Below are 22,044 nucleotides of genomic sequence, written 5' to 3' on the forward strand. Positions count from 1 at the left end.
TGTATATATGAATGAAATTATTGCATAAACACATATTTAACTAAATACATTTTCTACATTATTATTTTTGACAAAATCCATTTATACTGTGTTTTCAGAAAAAAAAGTGTAAGTTCTAACAACTGTTATATTACATAAGAAATTTGTATTTAAAGTTTATTTTGGCTGTTGCTGAAATCTATTGTTAATATATTTGATTAATTGTTGTAAATAATGAAATAAATGTATAATTGTATGTATATATTATATAACTAAAACAGAAAAAATATGTACAAAATAGTTTGAGCAATAAAACTCTATTTTGTTCTTTATATTATAAAATAATATAAAGGTAACCTTTGTAATATACTTCTGTTTTGTGTTATAAGAGTTTTAAAAAATTTGAAAGCATACTTTCTACATGCATATTATTTTTTGTTATCAATTTAATTTTTACATTCTTTTCTTCTATTTCTACATCTTCTTTTGTTTATGTCACCTAATTTCTTTCAAAAGAATTTTTGAGCGTACTAAATCCCATGTTATGAGGGTTTTATTTGATTTCGTACATAAATCCATTACAACTTGAGCATTTTTTGTTGCTTGTAATACTCCTAAGCATGTACCAGCTGCCATGTTATAAATGGATGTACTACTCTGCACACAGATGAATTATTTTTGTTAATAAATATAACTCACATAAATAAAATAGTAAATACTCACAGTACTTTTATGCTGCCACTCTTGATTACCACCCATTTCATGGCATTTTCCAAGTTTTGGTATTTTCTCTGCTCCTTCCAAACAAAGCATTTGACCAAGTACTAATTCTTTTTTATCTGTTTCATACCACATCTACACAGATTGAAATAAATTTAAAACAACATATTGGTATCAATTGTAACAATTTTAAACAAAAGATTATTTTTAAGAATTGTTTTCACTACCTGTGACTTTATTCTCAAGCATGATGATAAAATAAGTTTAGAACCTTTTGTTTTAATATCTTTTTCACTCTGCACACATAATGCTGTATTTGAGAGTCTAATTTGATAATTGTTGGTGTAATTTCTTTTTCTTGAATGCCAAGGTTGAAGTGGTCTCTGTTCTATTCTTGCCCATTTATCTTTTAATCTGTTCTTATTATCATCTGGTAATGTTAATTCAGGATATACTACGTTTAAATACCATGCAAAATTTTTGCATTTCAATTTCTCTCTTAATCTTAATCTTTCTGTGATATCACCGTAATCAACTGCTTTAACATTTTTTAAGAAGTAATCTTTATATTCGTCTAACCAAACATATGCCACACGCAATGAGTTTTTCAACATAGTATCCTGTTTATCATCTCCACCATATGGTCTACGTCTCCTAAATACATGTCCAACCCTTGAACATGGTATTAGTTCGATGCTTCCACCACACATCCAAATCTAAAAAATATTACAAATTACTAATAAGCTGAAAAAAATCCATAAATAAGTAAATTGCTGTCTTACTCTAAACGATATTTCTAGATTTTCACCACCCCAGATATCCATGCCAGCATCATATTCTCCTAATTGTGTAAAATATTCTCTGTTCATTGCAAATAATCCTCCAGCCATTGTTGGTGATCTATTTTGTAATTACCAACATATACAACACAGAATATTATTAAAATAAATATGCATATGTAAATACATGATCTTACTTTATCGGTTTTATAAAATCTTCATCATGTTCCAATGTGCCAATTGGTAAATTATCCCATTTAAAATGTAGACCCCAGTTGAATCCACCTCTTACCAAAGGACTACTAGTATATTGAAATGTGTCTGGATTGATGATATCAATAACTGGCATAACAACAATAGATTTTGAATGAGCAATTCGTGAAAGAAGAGGCTCTATCCACATTTTATTTACTTCTATGTGGCTATCCAAAAAAATTAAAACTTCTCCAGTTGCTTTTCTTGCACCAAACATTCTTGCTCTAATTAATCCTTCACGCTTTGTAGTTTTAAAAAGCTTTATTTTACTATCAAACCTATTATTAACATATGTTTTGATTTGTTCATGTAAAGCTTTATCATCACTCCAATCATTTATTAGGATAATTTCATGTAAAAGATGTGTAGGAGTCTTTTCAATAATAGAATGTAGAGACCTTAGAAGTGTCATATAATGTTCATTGTAAAAACATATAACAATGCTAGCATTTGGTAATTTACCAGAATATTTTTGCGAGTCACATAATTTGTGCCTTGTATCTGGTAATTCTCTGTGTAAATCAATGTTATCTGATACCAAGATATTAAAAGAATAATTTTTGTAGCCTTCGTCTCGTTTATGTTGATCGTCAAAATTTTTTACCATTCCCAACTCGTTTAATTCTATAAATACATTATTATTTTCATTAAGTTAACATTTTACAAATCATGAATTAAGAAATTAAAGAAAACTTATTTTCCTTGTCAGTTCAAGTATCACACATTAAAATACCTTGTCCTAAAGTAACAGAAGGTTTCACTGGAACAGGTTGTAATTGTTGCAAAAGCTTGTTACTGTTTTTGTAATTAGATCCTTTTAAATTATAGGCATCTTTGTCAATCAAAATTTTTTTATCATGATGAGAAACCAAATTGTCACGCAATCTAAGTTGTCGATCATTACGTGCTTTATGGTCAAATGTGGATTCTTTTAATAACTTTGAACTCTCTGAAACTAACATTGTTGGATTGACAATGTCAGTGGTTTGAGATAGTCTTGAATATAAATATAAACTGAAGGCCCATGTTATAGAAGCAATTATTATTCCAGATATGAAAGAAACGTATCTTGTTGACATCATCTATAAATTGTCGAAAAAACAAACACAATTTAAAGATCACGGACACGTCGTACTTACTGTTAATACTATCATCACTAAACCAATTTATTACGAATAAAAAGTAATATATTTACTGTCTGAGTAATCGATTATTAATCGAAATTCAAGTGGCGATTATTTTAATAAGGTACATTCTAAGTCAGAATATGCTGGTAATATAGAAAACAGTATGCAGATGACAAATTACAAAATACGCGTCACCATCTTAAATCTTCCGGTAACAGCTGCTTATTGATTTCTTATTATTTGATGATATTTATAGGTACATGCATTTAATAAAAATTTATAAATATTATGAAAATAGTTTTTATGTACATGTATATTATTTTACTAACAAGATTTATTAAATTTTCCAATTTTTGTACATCTATTTCGATAAAGAATCTGATTTTACCAACCGCCCCTGTGGCCTAATGGATAAGGCATCGGTCTCCTAAACCGGGGATTGTGGGTTCGAGTCCCACCAGGGGTATATGTTGTACTATACATCATTTTTTTAATCATTAAAATTTCCAAACTTTATCACTTCGCAAATTTATATAATTTTAATTTGTATAGCATAATTTTGTAAGAGTAGTAACAAAATATTAAGTTTACGAAAAAAAATTTTTGTTTGTATAAAGAGAAAATACGAATAATTTCAATGTTTGGTTATACAATTTATTTGATAAAAATCTAAATTATACAATTGAATGTATTCAATTAAATTATACAATTATCAAGAATGTACAATTAATTCTAAATTACTGCAAATTCATTCTTTGTTACTTTGTCGTCCTTTTTTACATTTGCTGCATAATGAGCAATAAATCGGGCAGATGGATCAGAAATTCCTTTTACCCAACGTGGCATCCAAAAGTATGGCACAAAAGTTTCTGCTTGCCCTCCATAATGTTTTTCAAAGATATTCCTGATGTACCAAAATAGTATTGTTTACTTAAAAACAAATAATTTGATCGAATTACATCTAAGAAATATCTACAAAGTTCACCTATAATAAAGTGCCTCTTTGGTTTTTGGAGTGCAGTGAGGATATTTAAGGTAACCTTTTTCCAAGTCTTCATTTGATATACGATTATCCACAATTTCATGTATCATTTGAAAAAGAGATTTTTTAATTGATGTTACACCATCACTGAATGCTTCCTTATGTCGCCATAGTATGTTTGATGGTAATAGATTGGTGCCATCAAATGCAGATCTTAATAAATGCTTTTCAATCCCTCCTATGTTACATATTATATTTAAATTTTATTTTAATTTATATATACCACTTTTTCTACTTTTCTACTAGAATTTACCTTGAGGTTGTCTGGTAGCAGCATCCAGTGATAGATAATAATTTGTGAATTGAATATCTAAGAATGGAACTCGTAATTCTAAACTGAATGCACTAGTTGTTCTATCTGCTCTCAAGCCATCATATAAATAGATATCTTTTAATAATCGAACAGACTCTAAATGAGCTTCTGCTGCATTAGGTGAATCTTTGAAATAAATATATCCTTGTGCCAGTTCATCTGCACCTTCTCCACTGAATATTACAGTTGTATCTGTGTTATGTTTAATGTATTTCGAGATAAGGTACATACTGAAATTTAAGAGATTATTTCATCAGAATGTTAAAAAATACCTATTACAATTAGTATAATTTACCCAATGGATGCTCGAATTGTGGTAATGTCAAAAGTTTCTAACTGATAAATGAGTTTGTCCAAAATTTCTGCAACATCTTTTTCAGAAAAAATTATTTCATAATGTTCTGTCCCTACATAATGAGCAACCTAATGAATAAATATTAATAGTTTTAAATGCTAATATAATATTTGGTACAATTTAATACAAAAATAGTTTTTAAACCTGTCTAGCTGCAATAATATCTGGACTATCATTCATTCCAATAGAAAAACTTTGTATTTTGTATGGTAACTTTTCCTCTTTTGCATGTTTTACAAGTAAAGCTGCAATTAAACTAGAATCTAAACCACCTGACAATAGGCATCCTATTCTTCTATCAGCCATTAATCTCTTTTTCACAGCTGCTGAAAGTAATGTTCTTATGTTTCCATATATATCTACACTACTCAAAACTAAAAGAAAAGAATTTATTACATTATATTGTTGCATTTACTTAAAGTTTATGTATAATGTTCTTGAATCATTCTAACAGACCATTCCAAGGAGTATAAACTTGAAAATTTGGTTTTTCTCCAAGTTTATAATAATTTTCTCTCATTAGTAATTTTGTTCTACCATCATTTAAGATTTCATACTCTTCATAATAACCTGGTTGAAATGGTTCTACTAACCATTTTGATGATATTTGTTCTGTTACTTCTATAAGTCCCTAAATACGTATTCCAATACAATAAATATTTCATATAACTTTTGCTTGGTGTAAAATAAAACTCAAGATATGGTGTCCACCCAAGTAATAGGTTGCTCAATAAGTTTTGTCGTTCAATAAGAAATGGAGCTATTAGGTTGTTTTATTTTTCTTGAGATGAACATGTGTGAAGTTTCATATAGATCTGTCGACTCATTCGTATATTTACAGTTATTCAAAGTTGAAGTGTCATAGTATTTTTTTACAATGGAAAAAACGACAAAACTTATTGAGCAACTTAGTACATAGTTCATTTCTTATGTATGAATATTTCGACTTAAAATATTAATTAGAAAATAAAAATGAAAGAATTTCTGGATGTTTGTATTTCTTAATACCTTACATGTACTTAGGATTGAATTTTCTAAGAAACTGTGTTACATACCACATTGTTAAAGAAGACAATTAAAAGGTCGAAACATGAAATAAAAAATGGATTACATGTTTGAATGAATATCATCTTTTGACTTTTAGAATAAATATTCGTTTTAAACTACAATAAATTATTTCTAATTTGTTACCTTGCTCTCTGAACAAACTCCAAGTTGTCCATCAGAAGAATATAATTTGAAAAGAGGTCTAATTCCATAAGGATCCCTACCAATAAGAATTTTTCTATTCTTAATATCCATTAAACAAAATGCAAAAACACCATCAAGCATTTTAGCTACATTTTGAGCACCACCATTTGCATATAAGTGTATTAACACTTCAATATCACACGCTGTACTATATTGAAATCCGTATTTCTGACTAATCTATTTAAAGTTAATTCATGACATAATAATGTAAGAATTTTCATTGATTATAAAATAATAATTTGTAAAGTAAAATTTACTTCTTTATGATTATAGATTTCACCATTGCATAATAGAAAAATATGTGGATATTTATAAAGTCTCATTGGCTGCATTCCATGGAGACTATCAACAATAGCCAATCTATGAAATCCAAGATAACCATTCTATAAATGAAAATTATAATAATACATCCATATTCTATTGTATTATTTATATTATACAGTTACTATATTAGTATAAATATGAAGTATACTTTGACCATATTATCATATTCAATTCTAAAGGCTTCTGGACCACGATGTACTATTTTCTCAAAATTTTTATAGACGCAGGTCAAAGGTTGTGCATCCAGTCCAAATAAAGCCCAAATTCCACACATTTTATTTGCAATAAAATTTGTTTTAATGTCTTGATTCTATCACAAATTAATATCATGACATGTAATTATTGTAATTAATTTAAATTGTTATATACTTATATACTTTTATATATAAAGATAGTTGATGAAATTAAGTATTATTTTATGTTAATATTAAGTATTTAAAATAGTAAAAGATACCTTATGGAAGGCTTCTGAAAAACAGGATTCTTCTTCTTTTTCAGACTATTTTATGTCCTTAAGGATTCAAATTTTAGTTATAAAATGCGAATAAACTCGTTTCTTCTTAATATATGTATATAAATGTACGAATACACGTTACGCGCGTTAATTCTACGGTCGTATGTGGACACGTCCGAGTATTTTTTCTGATGCAATACTGATAACAATTTTCAAAGAGAGGTGTTTTAGATCTGAAAAATCCAAGTATATTAGAAAATTCTCTTACAATTAGACAATTACAAGAGAAACTTAATAGCTCGAATAAAATTAAACTTTTTGTTTTATTATAATTGAAACAGAAATACTACAAATAACTATTGGATATTTTCATATTAGTTGTATGTAATACTATGTAGCATATGTTTATATTTTTTCTGCATACGTGTTTTTTATATTTTTACTAGATGTGAAAGTTTGTTATGTATATTAACAAAGATTATTACTACAATTTGGTTTGATAATATTAGAAAGATTTTTATTTATATTTCTTGCATTAATCAAAGAATAGTTATGCGCTAGTGCCAAAAACATATGGTAATTTAAATAATTTATATGTACTATTAATATTTGTGATAAATTAATATCATCGAAATTATTATGATTTCTTGATTAATATAATATATAAAATAGTTAATTCGAATAAAGGAAGTATAGTACATAGTTTTATGCTTACGCATAGAATGGTGATAATCTGATAATTAATATTCTATGTAAGTCCCGTTTCTAATTTGGTATTTATGCGTAACATTATTATTGGTCAGAAGTGGTTGGAAGAGCTGCCATCTTCAAAATCATCGCGTAATGGCACATTCAACGGTAGCTTCCTAGTGTCCAGCGTATACAAAAGCGTTAGTGAACCGTTTCATTCACAGAAAACAAGGCACTTGTAGTGAATACATACGGTAGATTGTAAATATGTAATATCATCATCTTAGATAGTTGTTGATAGAAGCAAATGTATTTAGCTAGGTCATACGAAATCAAAGTAATCAGTTCAAAAATTATCTACTGAGATCACTGTATTGTAATAAATTATAATGGTTAGTATCACCAGGTATGTTATTATGGTTTACCAAGGGTTAACCTCAGAATGTATACACTCCGGAATGTATTCTCTCCGGACACGGTTTAGAAAAAGATGATCGATTCTATTTTTTGTACAAACTTTTTATTAATAGAATTTCAAAACATCATTTTTTTTAAAGGCATATTGCACATATATAGTCGATATTTTTATATAGGACATGGAATATGCCAATAATTAAGTTAAACAAACACCGAAATCTTTTTTGCAGATACAGATATTGTATGCTTGGGCTTTATAATTTTTTATTTCTAATTTTCTCAATTCTTAATTCCTAATTTTATTTTTTTGAAAATTGAAATGTGAATTTTATGTTGGTACAGTCAAACAGTTAAATAGGTATATACATTAAGAACTTATACATTGGATTATTTGTAAACATTTTTTCTATAATATACTAGAACATTTATAAATACTTTTCCTTTTTTTTTATACGATTTTCAAAAGATATGGAACCAGTTTTCTATTTTACCATAAGCAGTATGTTTTTTAGACAGTATTCCTTGGAATGTACCTTACATCTAAACACAAAATAAAATATATAAATAATAGGTTTGTTGTAATGTATATAAAGTTTATTCCAAATTTATTGTTTTAAAAAATTCAAATGATAAACAATTGATTTCTCTTATTCTATACTTGCAGATACTGTTCAATGGGCAATGGAAAAGTTATATGAAGGTATAGACACTAGTAATATTTTAGATTTGGATGCTTATGCTGCCAATGAATTTATTATTGACATGAAGGTGTGAAGGAAAAAAAAGGAAAAGTATGACCATTTCTGTAGAGGATGAAAATAATATAATAGTACCTTTTTATAAAATAAGAAACATTTTGTAATTTATAATAAATAACAAAATGCTATTATTGCTGTATGTAATTTGTTCATCATTATGATATGTGATTTAGAAATATTGAAAATGCAGACATAGACAAATTTTTGCAATGTTTTGTAATGATGTTTTACAAAACATAATATACATATTACAGGTGTTAGAATAAGTTTAAGAAAATTTATCCAATATCTATTTATTAAGAAAAATTTATTTATAGATACTAAATTTCTACTTTCTGTAATAATTAAATTATTAATGTGTATTTCGTTGTAGCATAACTGTATTATTTTATTCGATACAAAAGTTTAATTAAGAACATAAATTAAAATAAGGGCACAGAAGAATACATTAAGTAAACCGATAATTTACCAAGGTTTCTATTAATAAAATTCAGATTCATCTTGACGATTATCGTACAATAATAATATAATTGTAATATAACGAAAGTATGATTTGTATTTTCATTAATATTTTAGAATTTCATTTCTTCTGCACCGATTAGTTAAGCAACGATACCGGTAATGGAAGTGCTCGCACGAAGTTTGTGGACAGTGGTGCCCTCTTCCGATCAAATGTAAAATTCGCCAATACGAGGTGGCAATTACATTGACACGGAAGGGGGGCGTACGATCGTCGTTTCTCTTTTCCAGTTTACTCTTTTTCCGTTTAATACTTTGAGTGCCACGGGTCGGTTTTTTAGTTGTGCCCACGTTCAACGATATACCGAACAGTGGAAAGCTGCGTTCATGTATCGTACGAGTCAAACAAACAAGCCGGTGCGTGAGTCGGATATCCAGGCCGTTACTTCGATCAGCTGGTCGTTTGTGGGATCGCCTTGAATGTCGGCGTACAAGCGCGCGGGGCAGTTGGCTCTCGCCAGAGCTCCAGGAAGGATGCGCGATCGGGGGTGTGCGCTTCTCGAGACTGCCACCGGTTTTCTGCGTGCCGGCCGCTTTACGGCCTATAACGCGTCACCATAGCCACGGTCATTCAATAAAAAATCCTTAATTCGTGGTTTATTCATCCGTCCGGTGTGAAGAGTGTTCGACGTATATTTACAACAATAGAAATTGTTTGTAAAAAAGCTTTGCGGCGAGTGGCTTTCTTCGGTGAATACAATGTCGAGGATCGCCGATTTTCGTCAGTTCACTGTGTACTTACGTTTGTAAAATTTAAGCCCGAAGCTGAAACTTACATTTTCAAGGTTAGAAACGACAATATCCTAAACACGACGGTGGTGCGCTTGGCATTTTCACGACGCGCTTAGGTTAAGTGTCATCCGTTGGTCCCGACACTGAATGACAAATCGGAAGGAAAGAGATACTTGTCGTGTTACTTACTCTGAAGATTTTTCTACGGATGTCATACGAGTGCGTGTCGTCTGATCTCGTGAACGAGCGATAAATGTTATTCATTGTCGCGAAGAAACGGAGACGAAGCTCTCGCCATTGCAAGAGGTCAAATTCAACGTATTTGTGCGCGTTCTTTGGTGCAGCGTAAATTTCCTGAAAAACAAGCCGGTCGATACGGTGAAGCGTTTCAGAAAAGGAAATTTGTGAATTCATCGTAGTTATAGTTATCTTTCACGTTTGTGTTACCGACTGATATATACATTCGTTTTTAACTATTCAAATTTTGATAAGTTAAATTATCCTAATCCTGAGAAACAAGTGAAAAGTTCAATACTAATCGTCTGTAATATTTTCATCAAGTTTTGGAATCGTGAAGGCGCGATTGTTTACGTTTACTCGTGCTCCAAATGCGAGAAACCGGAAGGAAGTGTATGCAACTCAGCGACAAAAATCTACGTTTGACGCGTTAGCGAATCATAGGGCCCGTTATGACGTCACTTAATGGCTTGCATGATTTTCGTACTTAATGCAAAACCTAACCTCAACGCGAACAGTACAAAGTACTTATCGTAAAATTGAAATATTTTGTTTCTCGATTGTTGTCGAAGAAACGAGGAAGACGAGTCATACGATTAGTTTTCACGACGTCTTTTTGAAACGACTGGGCAATTCGTACTTAACTTCGATCTCAGAAGGGAACACTGTGCCGGCATTACCTGATTATCGGCAGTATACTGAGTTCAGTGGTGGATAATTTCTCCGCGGGTGTCTAATGAATTAACGAACGCTTCTCGATATCAGTAATTTCATTGTCATTGAGAAAGCAGCTGGAAACCGAAATTTGTTGTGACAGATACCGGATCAATTGTTACGCGAATTAACAACATTGCTTCCTGAAAATTTGTATACAGTGCAACGCATTGTATCAAGGTAAGTCTATGTCGTGTTTCACATGTAATATATATAATACATTGCGTATTTGTTTAGAATAAATTTGAAGGAATTGTATGCACACGTATATTTAGCTATACGGAATGAGTTACAAAATGTGTTACAATTTTTTTACAGAAGCTATCAAAGATAGTAACAAAAATTCTGATTTTCATATTTCACGGTTGATAGGGGTACTTTATGCAGCGCACATGATATCGTTGCCGAACCATCTTTAAGGTGGGAGGTGTGGGCGTCGCACCCTCCATATTTTTGTAACTTAAATAACATATATTTTTTTTAAATTTTAGGATAAATAATTGTTCAACATATTTTTGCATACAATTCATTTTGTATTATAAAGTAATCACAGAATAGATTTTTTAAAATGTTGTTATCTTCTTTTTATAAAAAATAAGTCACAATTTAATTCAAATTTAAATAGGATTTTTCAATAATATACACGATAGTATTTTCTAAATATTTTTCACTACACAGTAAATGTTAAATTTTTTGACTTTTTCAAAATAATTACACACTTAAGGTTGAAATGATAAGAGAAACATTGTCAAATTGACAACTGTGATAATGTATATTGTGTTTCAATTCTTATTTTTAGCGGTTTACGACCGATAATTTGATGAAAAATAAATTTTTGTTAAGAGTACGTTCAGCAGTATGCATTAATTAAACTAAATGTATATTTATTAGAGGATGTAGTAAAAGTATTAAAATTCTTTTCAGATGTAAAAGTATATAATAGATCATTTTGGTCAAGATGCTTTTAGTAAGTGAGACACCTAACCTATCTCACATACGTGACTTTGAGACATCTAATGTATAAGATATACAGTGTAGCTTTTACACCCTTTAGCTTTAATTTCAATCGAGGAGTAATAACAAATGTTAGCGCGCATCTGTTACGACAGTGTAAGATGTACATATTTACATTCTAATATTTTCTATTATCATTATTAACCGGTTATTCTTTGGTTTCTTAGAAATAAAATAACTTATAACGCATTCCGTTTATATAATTTATTTTGAAAAACAATTTTTTAATAAACTGTATATCGATTATAATAATTGAAATATTACCTGCTGAAGTAACGTTACTGCTTAAAATTTCAATATAATATACAAGTTTCATATTCGGTAGAAGCTTTCTCAGATTACGTATGTCATATTTTGTTCACTCCTGCAAGTTGATTATATTCTTGAATTGTCTAGAAAAGGAATTGTTTTATCACAGTATACTTTTTAGATTCGAAGTTTGACCAGGGATATAATACAACGGTTAAAAAATAAATTATTATTACATTAGACGGTTAATCGATATTAATTAATTGCCTTGCAGTCCTTTTAAAATAGGAGAAACTATACGATTTTTAGAACCAACTTTCTGTTTTTTATGAGGCAGGAAAGCCTCAATTGTGTGTAAATATTTTCGTAATCACTTAACGGTGCATATTAGAACCATTGACGAACGTTGCCGTTAGACTATTAATTATCCGCGTTAATTACCGTTACATATGCGGGTAAATCGAAGTCTCGTTCGATGAACTTTATACGTGCTACTGAGCGTTACACGTTACGTTGAGATTAGAGCTTTTCCTTTTGTATTTAACGAAGGTGTGAAAATAAAGTGAATTGTCTGCATTGCATACTGAAATACTTTGGGGCACGTTAAAAATGCAATTAACGGATACGCAAGCTGAATTCACCCATTGGAAATTACCAAACATAACTAGAACTAATTGGCGCATTTCGTTCACAGATGGGGCAATCAATCTTTTGTAAGCTACTTATGCTGTACAAACTAGATATTAATCCTACGTTAACACATATACTTCAGTCGTGAGATTTGTAATTATTTTGAGCAGTATAGAATTGTAATGGAATTTGAATTAATTGTAACACATATCTTTGCAAGTTCATTCGGTATCTGTTTCTTTTGTCTAAAATACTACCCCATAAAAATAATTACAGAATTGTATGCATAATGAGATGACTAATATTTTCAAAGCTACTTATATTATACGAAGGTAACTTCCACTAATAATTTTCCGTCAAAATTAATTGGCCACTTACGGCTACCTTTTTTTACCGTGAATCACACCACGTCAATAAGTGTCGAGGAATAGAGTGGGAGGGGGAAAGACAATCGATATGGTGGGGATGGCTCAGTGGCCTTGATCGATCAATTGATTTTGATTCGACTGTAATATTCGACATGCCACATCTTTTGATTACTTTGGACAATTCTTTTCTTACGTCGAAGCGTAATCAATCAGCATCTTGGCGTATTTCAAATGTAGCGAATATTGTTTTCGAAAACATCCCACTGTTGTGATACTTGGAAAATAAAGTAACACGATATTTAGTTCCCTTTACATGTTTAATATTATCAAACACGTTTTATTCGATAACATTTCTGTAGCATAAATTGTTTTATCATATTGCTGTTTTATCATATTGCTGTAAATTCAATTCTATTTTACGTACGTTAACAATATCATTGAATATTATTTCTTTTTTTTTTACCATATTCTAGCAACGAAAATCTCGACGCTCTTGCTTTTAGATCGTTCCGTTTATCATTCCACTTTTTTTCTCCAATATGCACAAACATCAAAATCATTACGGTGGACGATTTATGTAAATACTTTGCAAATTCGCTTTTATCCTAGGAGATCGGATTTGACTCTGTTCCCAATGCAAACACTTTGACTCGGGTTAGTAACGGCTACTTACGTCATCGTCCTATGTTCCAAATATTTGTGATATCGTTGGAGGGTGGGGGATACACGTGTGTGCATTTTCGTATCTATAAACCGTTTGGATCGAACGTATCGGTGAGAAAGTCATAAAATTCGATTCTTGTTTGCTTCGTGACACTGTTCGAGTATCGGTAAGTTTTCTATTGCTTTCCTTTAAAAAAAAAATAAGTAACGGTAGTGCAGGCAATAAATATATTGTTCTACAGTTTTTTTACAATGATATACTCCTCGAAAGACCAAAGAATCGATAAAACATATTTTATTATGAAATTCTTAATTACATAATCGGTTAAGGTTTGTTAGCTGGATCTTGATCGCGGGAATAGGTATAATGTACAGATTATTTAACTAAATTATTTCAACGAGAGACCGAAGATAGAGTAGTGAACAAAGTTTCAAGCAAGCGTTTCCAGAACACGTATTATTGGTTTACTATGCTTAACTCTATTATTGACTTCGTTATTACGTTACTCTGTTCGACTTTGATTAACCCACCACGGTGAATCAACTTCTTTAAAGATTCTTTATAAAGTAAGGAGGAAAGTGAAAAGTTATTCGATGAAAGAGATCTCAGACACTAGAGAACGTGTTAAATTTGTATAATCAGCTTATTTATATAATAAGTCATTCACAAAGTTCGTTCCGTTTTTCGAGGTAAAAATCAAATAGGTTTGGATATCCTATCCTCTGTGTAAAATAAGGATCCCGTTATCAAAGAATTTTGGTGATTTTTCATCAAAGAATTCGTACAGGTGCGTTTCGATAGCATTTACGTTCGGTAATCTTTTCTCGTCAAGTGAATTTTTTAACGACATAAATAAGCGATGATAACTTGGCGCGAAGTCAAACGAATATGGTAGGTGAGTTATTATTTCATATTTTAATACTTTTAATTCTTGTCGAGTTGCATGTAATGTATGAGATCTTGTATCATCGCGTTGAAAAAGTATGAAATTTCTATTTAATAATGATGGGTGCTTTTTCACAAGAGCATCCTTTAATTTATCGAGTTAGTTGCAATATTTTTTGGAATTGTGGTTCCGATGTTTTGCTCGTAGAAGATTACTCCTTGGTAATCCCACTAAATGTTTAACAGCACCTTCTTTGGACGAAGGTCTGTTTTCGCGGTGGTAACTGAGCCTGCACTATGTTGCGATCAATTTCTTCTCCGCTCCACATTTTCATATTAAATCTACTTTTTTGTCTTTTGTTACCGGTACGCTTGAAAAACCAAGCATTTTCGTGTTTGCTTAAAAGCGAAATACACTCAGAGACTCGGTCGAGTAAATTCTTTTTCGACAATTCGCGCGGTAGCCAGACGCTAAGGAGCTTTACTAATTCCAGTTTTCTCGAGATATCATAAGCCACTGTTTTTTGTAACTTTTAAGATACTTTCCATATTTTCTGAGACAATACGAAAATTCTGTCGCATTCAACCAAGCTAACCATTTGAATTGAACATTGCAATCACCATTTTTGATCTATAAACTTGTGCAATTGCAATCTCATCTATTGGAAAAACTGGGAGAAATTTTACAAATGCTACTGAATGTAGCAACTGTAACAAGGTTTCGTCGAAATAGGTTTCGTTACGTATGCGCAAAATGATTGCAAATATTCAAAGCACATTGTCTTTTTTTTTCAACGTATCTCCTTCTATTTACACGTTTCTGAACCATCGGATTGATATTTTCTGCTCAAAATAGATACGCGTATCGGTAACGATCTGCTTTAAACTGCTAAAACTAGTTCGCGCGTACTATCGTTTTCGCTTTCGGTGTGGTATAGCAAACGGCGCGAAAGACACACGGAACACTTAAAATGTGAGGCACGTGTCGTGATTTTCACGGCTGCTGGACCGACGTTGTGCGATTTCATGCGGTCGAGTATTCCCATTCATCGTATCCGATATAGACGTCCCTGGACTCGTCGGATCAAACATTGACGATTCGGGACATGCGAGATCGGACATAGATGACCGCGGTGTTATGCGACCCGATACAAACGGCCCTGGACTCAATAAACCCGATACAGACGACCTCAGACTTACGAGACTCAACATAGATAAACCCGGGCTCAGAATACACGCTATCGATGTCTTCGAACTCAAGAAACCCGATACAGATTACTCCAGACTCACAATACACTCGATACAGATGATTACGGATTCAATGGGATTGACACGTGCAACCTTAGACTCGTGGAACCCGATACGGATGACACCAGGTTCGGAAAACTCGACAGAGACGACTCCAGACATTTAGGACCTGACGCGCAGAGATCACCTAGCTCCAGGGATCTCTCGGTGATATCATAGATCTCACGAATCCCGATCTATGGTACGATTATCCGTGCCAAAGGATCAACTTAATTTCTAAAACTTCCAATTCACCTTTATTGGGTCTATTAGGACGAGGATCGTCCGCATCGGGCGTCTTTGCTCCGACATCATCTGGTTCGAATTTCTTGAGTCCGAGATCTCGAGTCGCATCTTATCAGAGATACAACGAGTTTCACTGCTCAAGTTTCGCACCTTATTTTTCCATTATTACAAAACATTACTAACGAAAGGTTGGAACTAGCTCAATTTGGTTCGTTAATTTTCAAAGTATCGTCGATTCACCGGTGGAAGAAGTGTCATTTGTTTACGGATCTTGTGTATCTACCTATTCTTCAATAGAGCCGTATCTTTGTTGATTCGTTGAATTTTGACTGAACAATTTTTGAAGAAAAAGATCATATTTTTCCGGTCGTGCCTTTTAAATTCAGGATCACTCGTGTCCCACGAGTTCTCGAGGTTATCTGTGTTGAATTTCTCGTGTCGATGGCCATCTGCTCTGGGCTTCGTAAGTCCCTGGCCGTTTCTATCGTAGCCCGTGATTTGGAAATCGTTTACGTCGAATGTCTGGAGTCTGAGGTTCTCTGCATCGTGCGCTCTCTAGTCGGGGGTCTTCTGTTTCGGGGTTCACGAGTTCGGGGTAGTCTGCACCGCGATGGAGGGGTCTCGAGATATCGATGTCGGGTCTCCGGAGTCCATGACAATCTCAACCGTACCTCGTAGCATCGGATACGTTGGTATTTCATTCCATGACTTGGGCATTCGTTTTCCGTACCGGTCTCTACTTGCACCTAATCGTTGGTAACTAGCCCCGTGTTTCCTGACGCACGTGTATCGCGTTTTATTGGTTCCAGGATCATTCGCATTGTGTTCCACAGAAATTGCATTGTTTGTATCAATTGCTGCACGAGATGTTCCAACAGCCGTGAACAACGTCGCGCGAACAACCTCGAAGGCGACTCCTTTTCATTTGAAATGTTTCAAACGTCTTTCATGTCGCTCGGTCTCTTCGGCGTAAACGGGCTTTATTGGTACCATAAGTCGAGGAGATCTCATTGTGTCGGTAAATTCTTATTGAAAGCACGTGGCGGTGAGCCACGAATAGCAAAGTGTACACGTTAGGCGGTTTGAATTTAATTTTCACGAGATCGTATAATTGCATTTGTAATTTCACGCGTACGTTACACAGTAACACGGTGCTGCAAATGCAATGTAAACCTCGGTTGCAGTTAACGAAGTGTTATTTACGTTTGGAGTGATGTCATTGTCGTCACTATTCACGATTAATGCGAGCAAACACCTTCTTTTGTGAACTTCTTTCCAATGTTACTTTGCTTTGTGCATTACGTCGAACGATTTTCAACAGTTTCTTTATCGTGATGTACACCGCGGTAGTTTTTACGCTTACTTTTTGAGTAACATTTGTTGAATTCATTTGGAACATTTGTTCCTCGTTCGGTTTCACAAAAATTCGAACGGCGAACTATTTTGTCACGGCGGTGACGTTTCCTTGTTTTCTCGTGCGGATTGTATTTGTTCACCAGCTTCGAAATTCAAAATCGTCAATCGTCGAACGGACTGCGATCGGTAACACGCTTTCGCTATCTCGGACTTGAAAGCAGAGTGTCGTTCGGGTAATAATTATTTGTTACATTGGTAATAGTAATGATAACCACGATAACGCGAATAATGTATTATCCGTGTTTGAATAATATCATGGGCAGTATCGTTTATCCTGGTGCTGGCGGAAATTGGTGGATTTCGTGGAAAGTTGCCGCGACGTTTATTGAAAAATGAAACAATGCGCGAAAAGTATCGGTACTATTTTGAAGTCGCGAGTCAAGCTTCTAATGTTATGCAAATTTACTATAGGGAATTCCTTATTTCACGCGCTATTAATAAAACAAACGCGTTATTACGAATTCGCGTGGACCGACGTAACACATACAAAATTAGCGGTTACGAATTCAATTTCATATTTTGTTTCGCGTCTTTATCTTTACGTATCTATTTTACAACAGTTTTGTTCCGGTTAATGCTCGAACGGTTCTTTTTTGAAAACGATACCTACAACTGAAACATCTGTTCTTGAAATACTAATTCTCTCTACCATCTGTTACGATACGCGACATTGTCTATTCAAAGTTTTCGTTTCCGAACTCCATTTCACAAGGCATTCGGTGTCTTTCTATATTTAGCGATTCCTATTTTCGCCGTACATTTCCATTAAGTGGGAATTTAATCTCTGTCTATCCGGCACACGAGCACGTTATTTAAATGCGATAGAATTCAACAAAACTTCCTTTCGGTCGCTACGTAGTCAAGTTGTGCAGATAGCGCGACAAATCTTTCCGGCAAATACGCTTGTCTACTGATACTACGATCGGTTAAATGGAAAACGAAGAATTTCGATCTCGAATCCACTCATCGTTCTATAAATTCATTTACGCTCGAGCAAATCGCGTCGGTACGTCTAGAAAGACTCCGTTTGTTTTCAGCTACACCTTGATTCTAATTGATCGTGTTTTGCCTCTTTCGCGCGTACGCTGCCGACTGAACGCAATTATAGGGTATCGCGTTCCTGAACAATATCGAAGATGAAAGGAATATTGTGTATCGAACGTGTTTACCTCCGGACGTTTAAGTATCTCGTGCCACATTAACGAATGCGAATATCGATTCTACTTATATTAACCGTCGAATGTGTACCCCTCTTCGTAATTAGGTCATACGTATCCATGGTATGCCGAAAGACGAACAAAGAAAATTTTACACCGGCCAAATTCGACGTTGGCGATATTTTAAACGCTCGGCTCGCTATATACAACCGAGCCAATTTTGGCAATGAAAGTGTTAATATTCGTGACATTCTCGCCGAATGACGAACTGATATTGCACGTTGAACACTCCGTTTAAACCCTTAGTGACCGATAAGATTGTTTGAGCAGACGATTCCGTGACTATTTTCAGCAACGTAGATTACCCCGCAACGTACCTACACGGACAAACTTGCTCCACATCAGCCGACCCGAAAGCGTAATTTGGAACGCCCCGACCGTAATTAAGAAGACTATCGGCAGTATATCAGGGATCACGCCGGAAGCAAACACGTAGACGTGCGCAACAGTATGATTAATTGCAAGGTCGAGTAGACGAGGCGGTTAATTAGTCAGTATTGTTGCAGAAGAAAGAAGAACGTCACCTCTATTGGAGATGATGCACGTGCGCTCGCGGGCACATATATCGGAGCGCGTGTTTTATCGTATACGTTTCACATTGAACTCAAATTGGATTCACTTTAATCCTGTACGTTTTCTACCATTCGTCACCGGATTTCCCCCACCTCGACATCCGCTTTTCTCAGAATCACCGTTTGATCTCTGTGTTTGGCGAAGGTTTCTTTTGATACGACTCTGTACGCAAGTACACGTTACCTATTGCTCGATTAACGTCGTATCACACGTTCCGCCTTTGTATTCGTTCGAAACAGAGAATCTTGAGAACGAATCGATTACAAACAAACAACCCGAACGAGTCCAAGGAATATTCGAGCTCAAAGGATGAAACATCAATTTTTCGATTCTTACTTTCCCTCGGAGACGATGATACGGAACACGTGCCCGTGAAACATTAAAACGACCACTCGTCAGATCATACCGTGGACAAACAGGATTAAAGGTTGAATAATTTCGAATATTTACGAAGTTTGGTCATTTTATTTCCCCTTGTCTTCTCGACTAACTGGTACGTCAATTGTTTCGAAAAACCGTTCGATAGTCGTGCTTTGTGTCTTTCGGTGAATTTTACACGCTCAAAGGCTACCATTTTATTAAAACTTCGTCTTATCTTATTTAACGTGATTTTCTCGTATTTAGTCTACACGGCTGCGCGGTACAAAGTCTGAATTTATGACTTCTGTGTATCACGTTAGTCATCGTTATTTACACGAGCTAGGTAAAAGTTGTTTCTTATTTCTTTACCGAGATACCGGATCTCTCGTAATGCAGGGGGAGGGGGGACACTTTAGGGACGAGTTCATCGTTTGAAAATCGTAAAATAAGTACGTACGTTCGTGCGTTCTATTTGACCTTGATTCCGAGTTGTTCCGTGTATTGTGTTCTGGCAACCCGTATCTGCTTACCTTCGCAAGAGGTGCTCAGAATGATCACCTTGCATCTCAATCCAAGCTTGTAAACGACTTATCACTGATCTTCTTATCCTTTCGACGTATCCGGATTTGCTGGAAACCTTATTCGATTCTCTGACGGAGTATATTCAATATTGTCGATGGACGTTCCACAGGGAATGGATTCCAGACGCCCCAGAAGTAAAAGTACAACAACTTTCAGGTCGGGAGGAACGTTGACGGAATAATCGACAAGGTCGTGTACAAGATATCGAGCATTGTTTGTAAACACTCGAATCAATTGCACTAATTTATTTTGTCGAAGGAGTTTACCGCAACACGAAACTCACCCCGGGAACAAGGTCAAACGGGACATGCATACGTTTCTGTGCCACTTATTCGATAGTTTTTGTTATATTTATTTCTTGTATTTTTGTTCTCGATTTGTCAGTGTCGTCTGGCGTAGATCCTAGCAATCTGCGTCTATAGAGCGTCTATAGACGTTCTTAATATACAGTCACTTCTTTGCAGTCGGCGACTATAATCGGCTTTGGTATCGGAAGAGTTAAATATGGTCATCATCGATATTTCTGTTTTACGGTACCTCTATATAGAATTCTTTCACACGCGTATGCATACAGTGTCGAACGATGCTTTACCGTTTAAAATGTTCACGATATCTGGATGCAAAAAAGAACACACTTCGTACAACAAGTGTACAATACAGTGCAACCGTACAGGAGTATGTCGTCACACTACGAAGATAATTGTTTTTTGCAAGGGGCAACAAAAAAAAAAGAAAGAATCTTGAACGGATTTCCATTTTTTAACAACGGTCATTCGTTGCGTCGTTTTTCTTTTTTTTTAACGCAGTAGCGATCGTTCGGGTTATTTCGACGAATTACAATGAACGATCGTTCGAGATAATATAATATCGCTACAGCTTCTTATTTCACAGAAAGCAATAATAACAATGATAACGACTTCATTACATCATGAAAAAATACGCGTACAGCCGGCGGGGCTCAGCTTCGCTGCTATTAAGCCTAACCTATAATAGCATAGATGCGTTATGATCGCAGTATGTGAAAAATTACACGACACTGTGTGCAGTAATGTATCTTACACGTGACCCTGATGTTTCTCTGTCACTTCCGTCTCTAAAGAAAAATATTTCCGTCGTCTATCGCAACTTTGTTACGAACGATATCGTTTTTCCATCGGTGTGGTTCCGTGTTGTTCGAATTAACGAAAATATTTCGATCGTGCGATATTGCGTATCGCGTCCGTTAATATTTCAATAATGGGTAATCGAGTTGCATTACAAATCTACCGAGCAGTGTGTTACAAAATAGTACGGTACACCCAGTGCGCTCTATATATGCAGAGATGCATCCGTTCCGTTGCAACGAGGGCGATTCGATCATTTTTCAACGTCAAATTTTTGTCAACGTATTTCTAGAAAATCCGCGATCCACGACCGTCGCCGATACATACGGCTTGAACGTGTTCAGTTTGCACACCAGTTACGTTTTACAATTTACCAAACGTTGTAACTTCTTCTGGACGCGTTCAAGTAGTCATTTCACACTTTAACAAAAAGGAATTTAATATATCTTTCTTAACTCATTCGAAACATTCGACGAGGTGAACTGGTCACGAGGTTTTAAAAACGTACAACGCGATCGCAATTTGTAATGTCACAATGGAACATTTAAATCTGTAAAGTTTCAATGCAAAGTATCGGGTTGTTCGAAAAATCATTTCGTTTTTCAAAATGGACAATATATAATCCAACGAAATGTTTGTACACTCTAAAATAATCGTGTTTCATTTTCACCAAAAAAAAAAAGAAAAAAAGAAAAAACGAAATAACTTTCCGAACAACCCGATATTTATTTAATTTCTTTTTGATCATTTTTTAAAAGTCTGTCCGCAATTTTCATTTCCTACG

At 33.9% G+C, this 22,044-nt stretch overlaps 3 protein-coding genes, 1 long non-coding RNA gene and 1 other non-coding gene across 7 annotated transcripts in view; 3 read left to right on the forward strand and 2 right to left on the reverse strand.

Moving 5' to 3' along the window:
- Positions 1–407: 407 nt before the first annotated feature.
- Positions 408–3,184, reverse strand: Pgant35a (polypeptide N-acetylgalactosaminyltransferase 35A). Of its 2 annotated transcripts, none has more exons than XM_076325932.1 (7): positions 2,929–3,184; positions 2,467–2,815; positions 1,676–2,357; positions 1,482–1,599; positions 927–1,415; positions 703–834; positions 408–631 (listed from the first exon to the last, which is right to left on the reverse strand). In XM_076325932.1, the coding sequence occupies exons 2-7, from the start codon at positions 2,813–2,815 to the stop codon at positions 617–619; spliced, it is 1,785 nt and encodes a 594-aa protein (XP_076182047.1). In that variant the 5' UTR covers positions 2,929–3,184; the 3' UTR covers positions 408–616. The 2 variants fall into 2 exon arrangements, with proteins under 2 accessions (XP_076182047.1, XP_076182046.1); XM_076325931.1 differs by having other exon boundaries at positions 408–636; positions 2,929–3,180.
- A 69-nt stretch (positions 3,185–3,253) lies between these two features.
- Positions 3,254–3,326, forward strand: Trnar-ccu (transfer RNA arginine (anticodon CCU)). Its single transcript has one exon. It is a non-coding gene; the product is annotated as a tRNA-Arg (tRNA).
- A 172-nt stretch (positions 3,327–3,498) lies between these two features.
- On the reverse strand, positions 3,499–7,677 carry Asns (asparagine synthetase). Of its 2 annotated transcripts, XM_076325554.1 has the most exons (12): positions 7,543–7,677; positions 7,315–7,465; positions 6,600–6,832; positions 6,294–6,455; positions 6,079–6,204; positions 5,762–5,998; positions 5,027–5,201; positions 4,715–4,944; positions 4,511–4,638; positions 4,156–4,445; positions 3,846–4,080; positions 3,499–3,764 (listed from the first exon to the last, which is right to left on the reverse strand). In XM_076325554.1, exons 4-12 carry the CDS (start codon positions 6,417–6,419, stop codon positions 3,593–3,595), a joined length of 1,719 nt encoding a protein of 572 aa, XP_076181669.1. In that variant the 5' UTR covers positions 6,420–6,455; positions 6,600–6,832; positions 7,315–7,465; positions 7,543–7,677; the 3' UTR covers positions 3,499–3,592. The 2 variants fall into 2 exon arrangements, with proteins under 2 accessions (XP_076181669.1, XP_076181668.1); XM_076325553.1 differs by lacking the exon at positions 7,543–7,677 and having other exon boundaries at positions 7,315–7,509.
- On the forward strand, positions 7,214–8,603 carry LOC143153916 (uncharacterized). Its single transcript, XR_012993944.1, has 2 exons — positions 7,214–7,681; positions 8,371–8,603. It is a non-coding gene; the product is annotated as an uncharacterized LOC143153916 (long non-coding RNA).
- A 678-nt stretch (positions 8,604–9,281) lies between these two features.
- Snf4agamma (SNF4/AMP-activated protein kinase gamma subunit) overlaps positions 9,282–22,044 on the forward strand; it is a 134,737-nt gene continuing 121,974 nt past the window's right edge. Inside the window, exon 1 of the mRNA XM_076325869.1 lies at positions 9,282–10,846. The gene's annotated coding sequence lies outside the window, so the exon portion shown is untranslated. The remainder of the gene's footprint in view (positions 10,847–22,044) is intronic.

This window comes from Ptiloglossa arizonensis, chromosome 13 (genome assembly GCF_051014685.1).
Source record: "Ptiloglossa arizonensis isolate GNS036 chromosome 13, iyPtiAriz1_principal, whole genome shotgun sequence".
Lineage (NCBI taxonomy): Eukaryota > Metazoa > Arthropoda > Insecta > Hymenoptera > Colletidae > Ptiloglossa > Ptiloglossa arizonensis.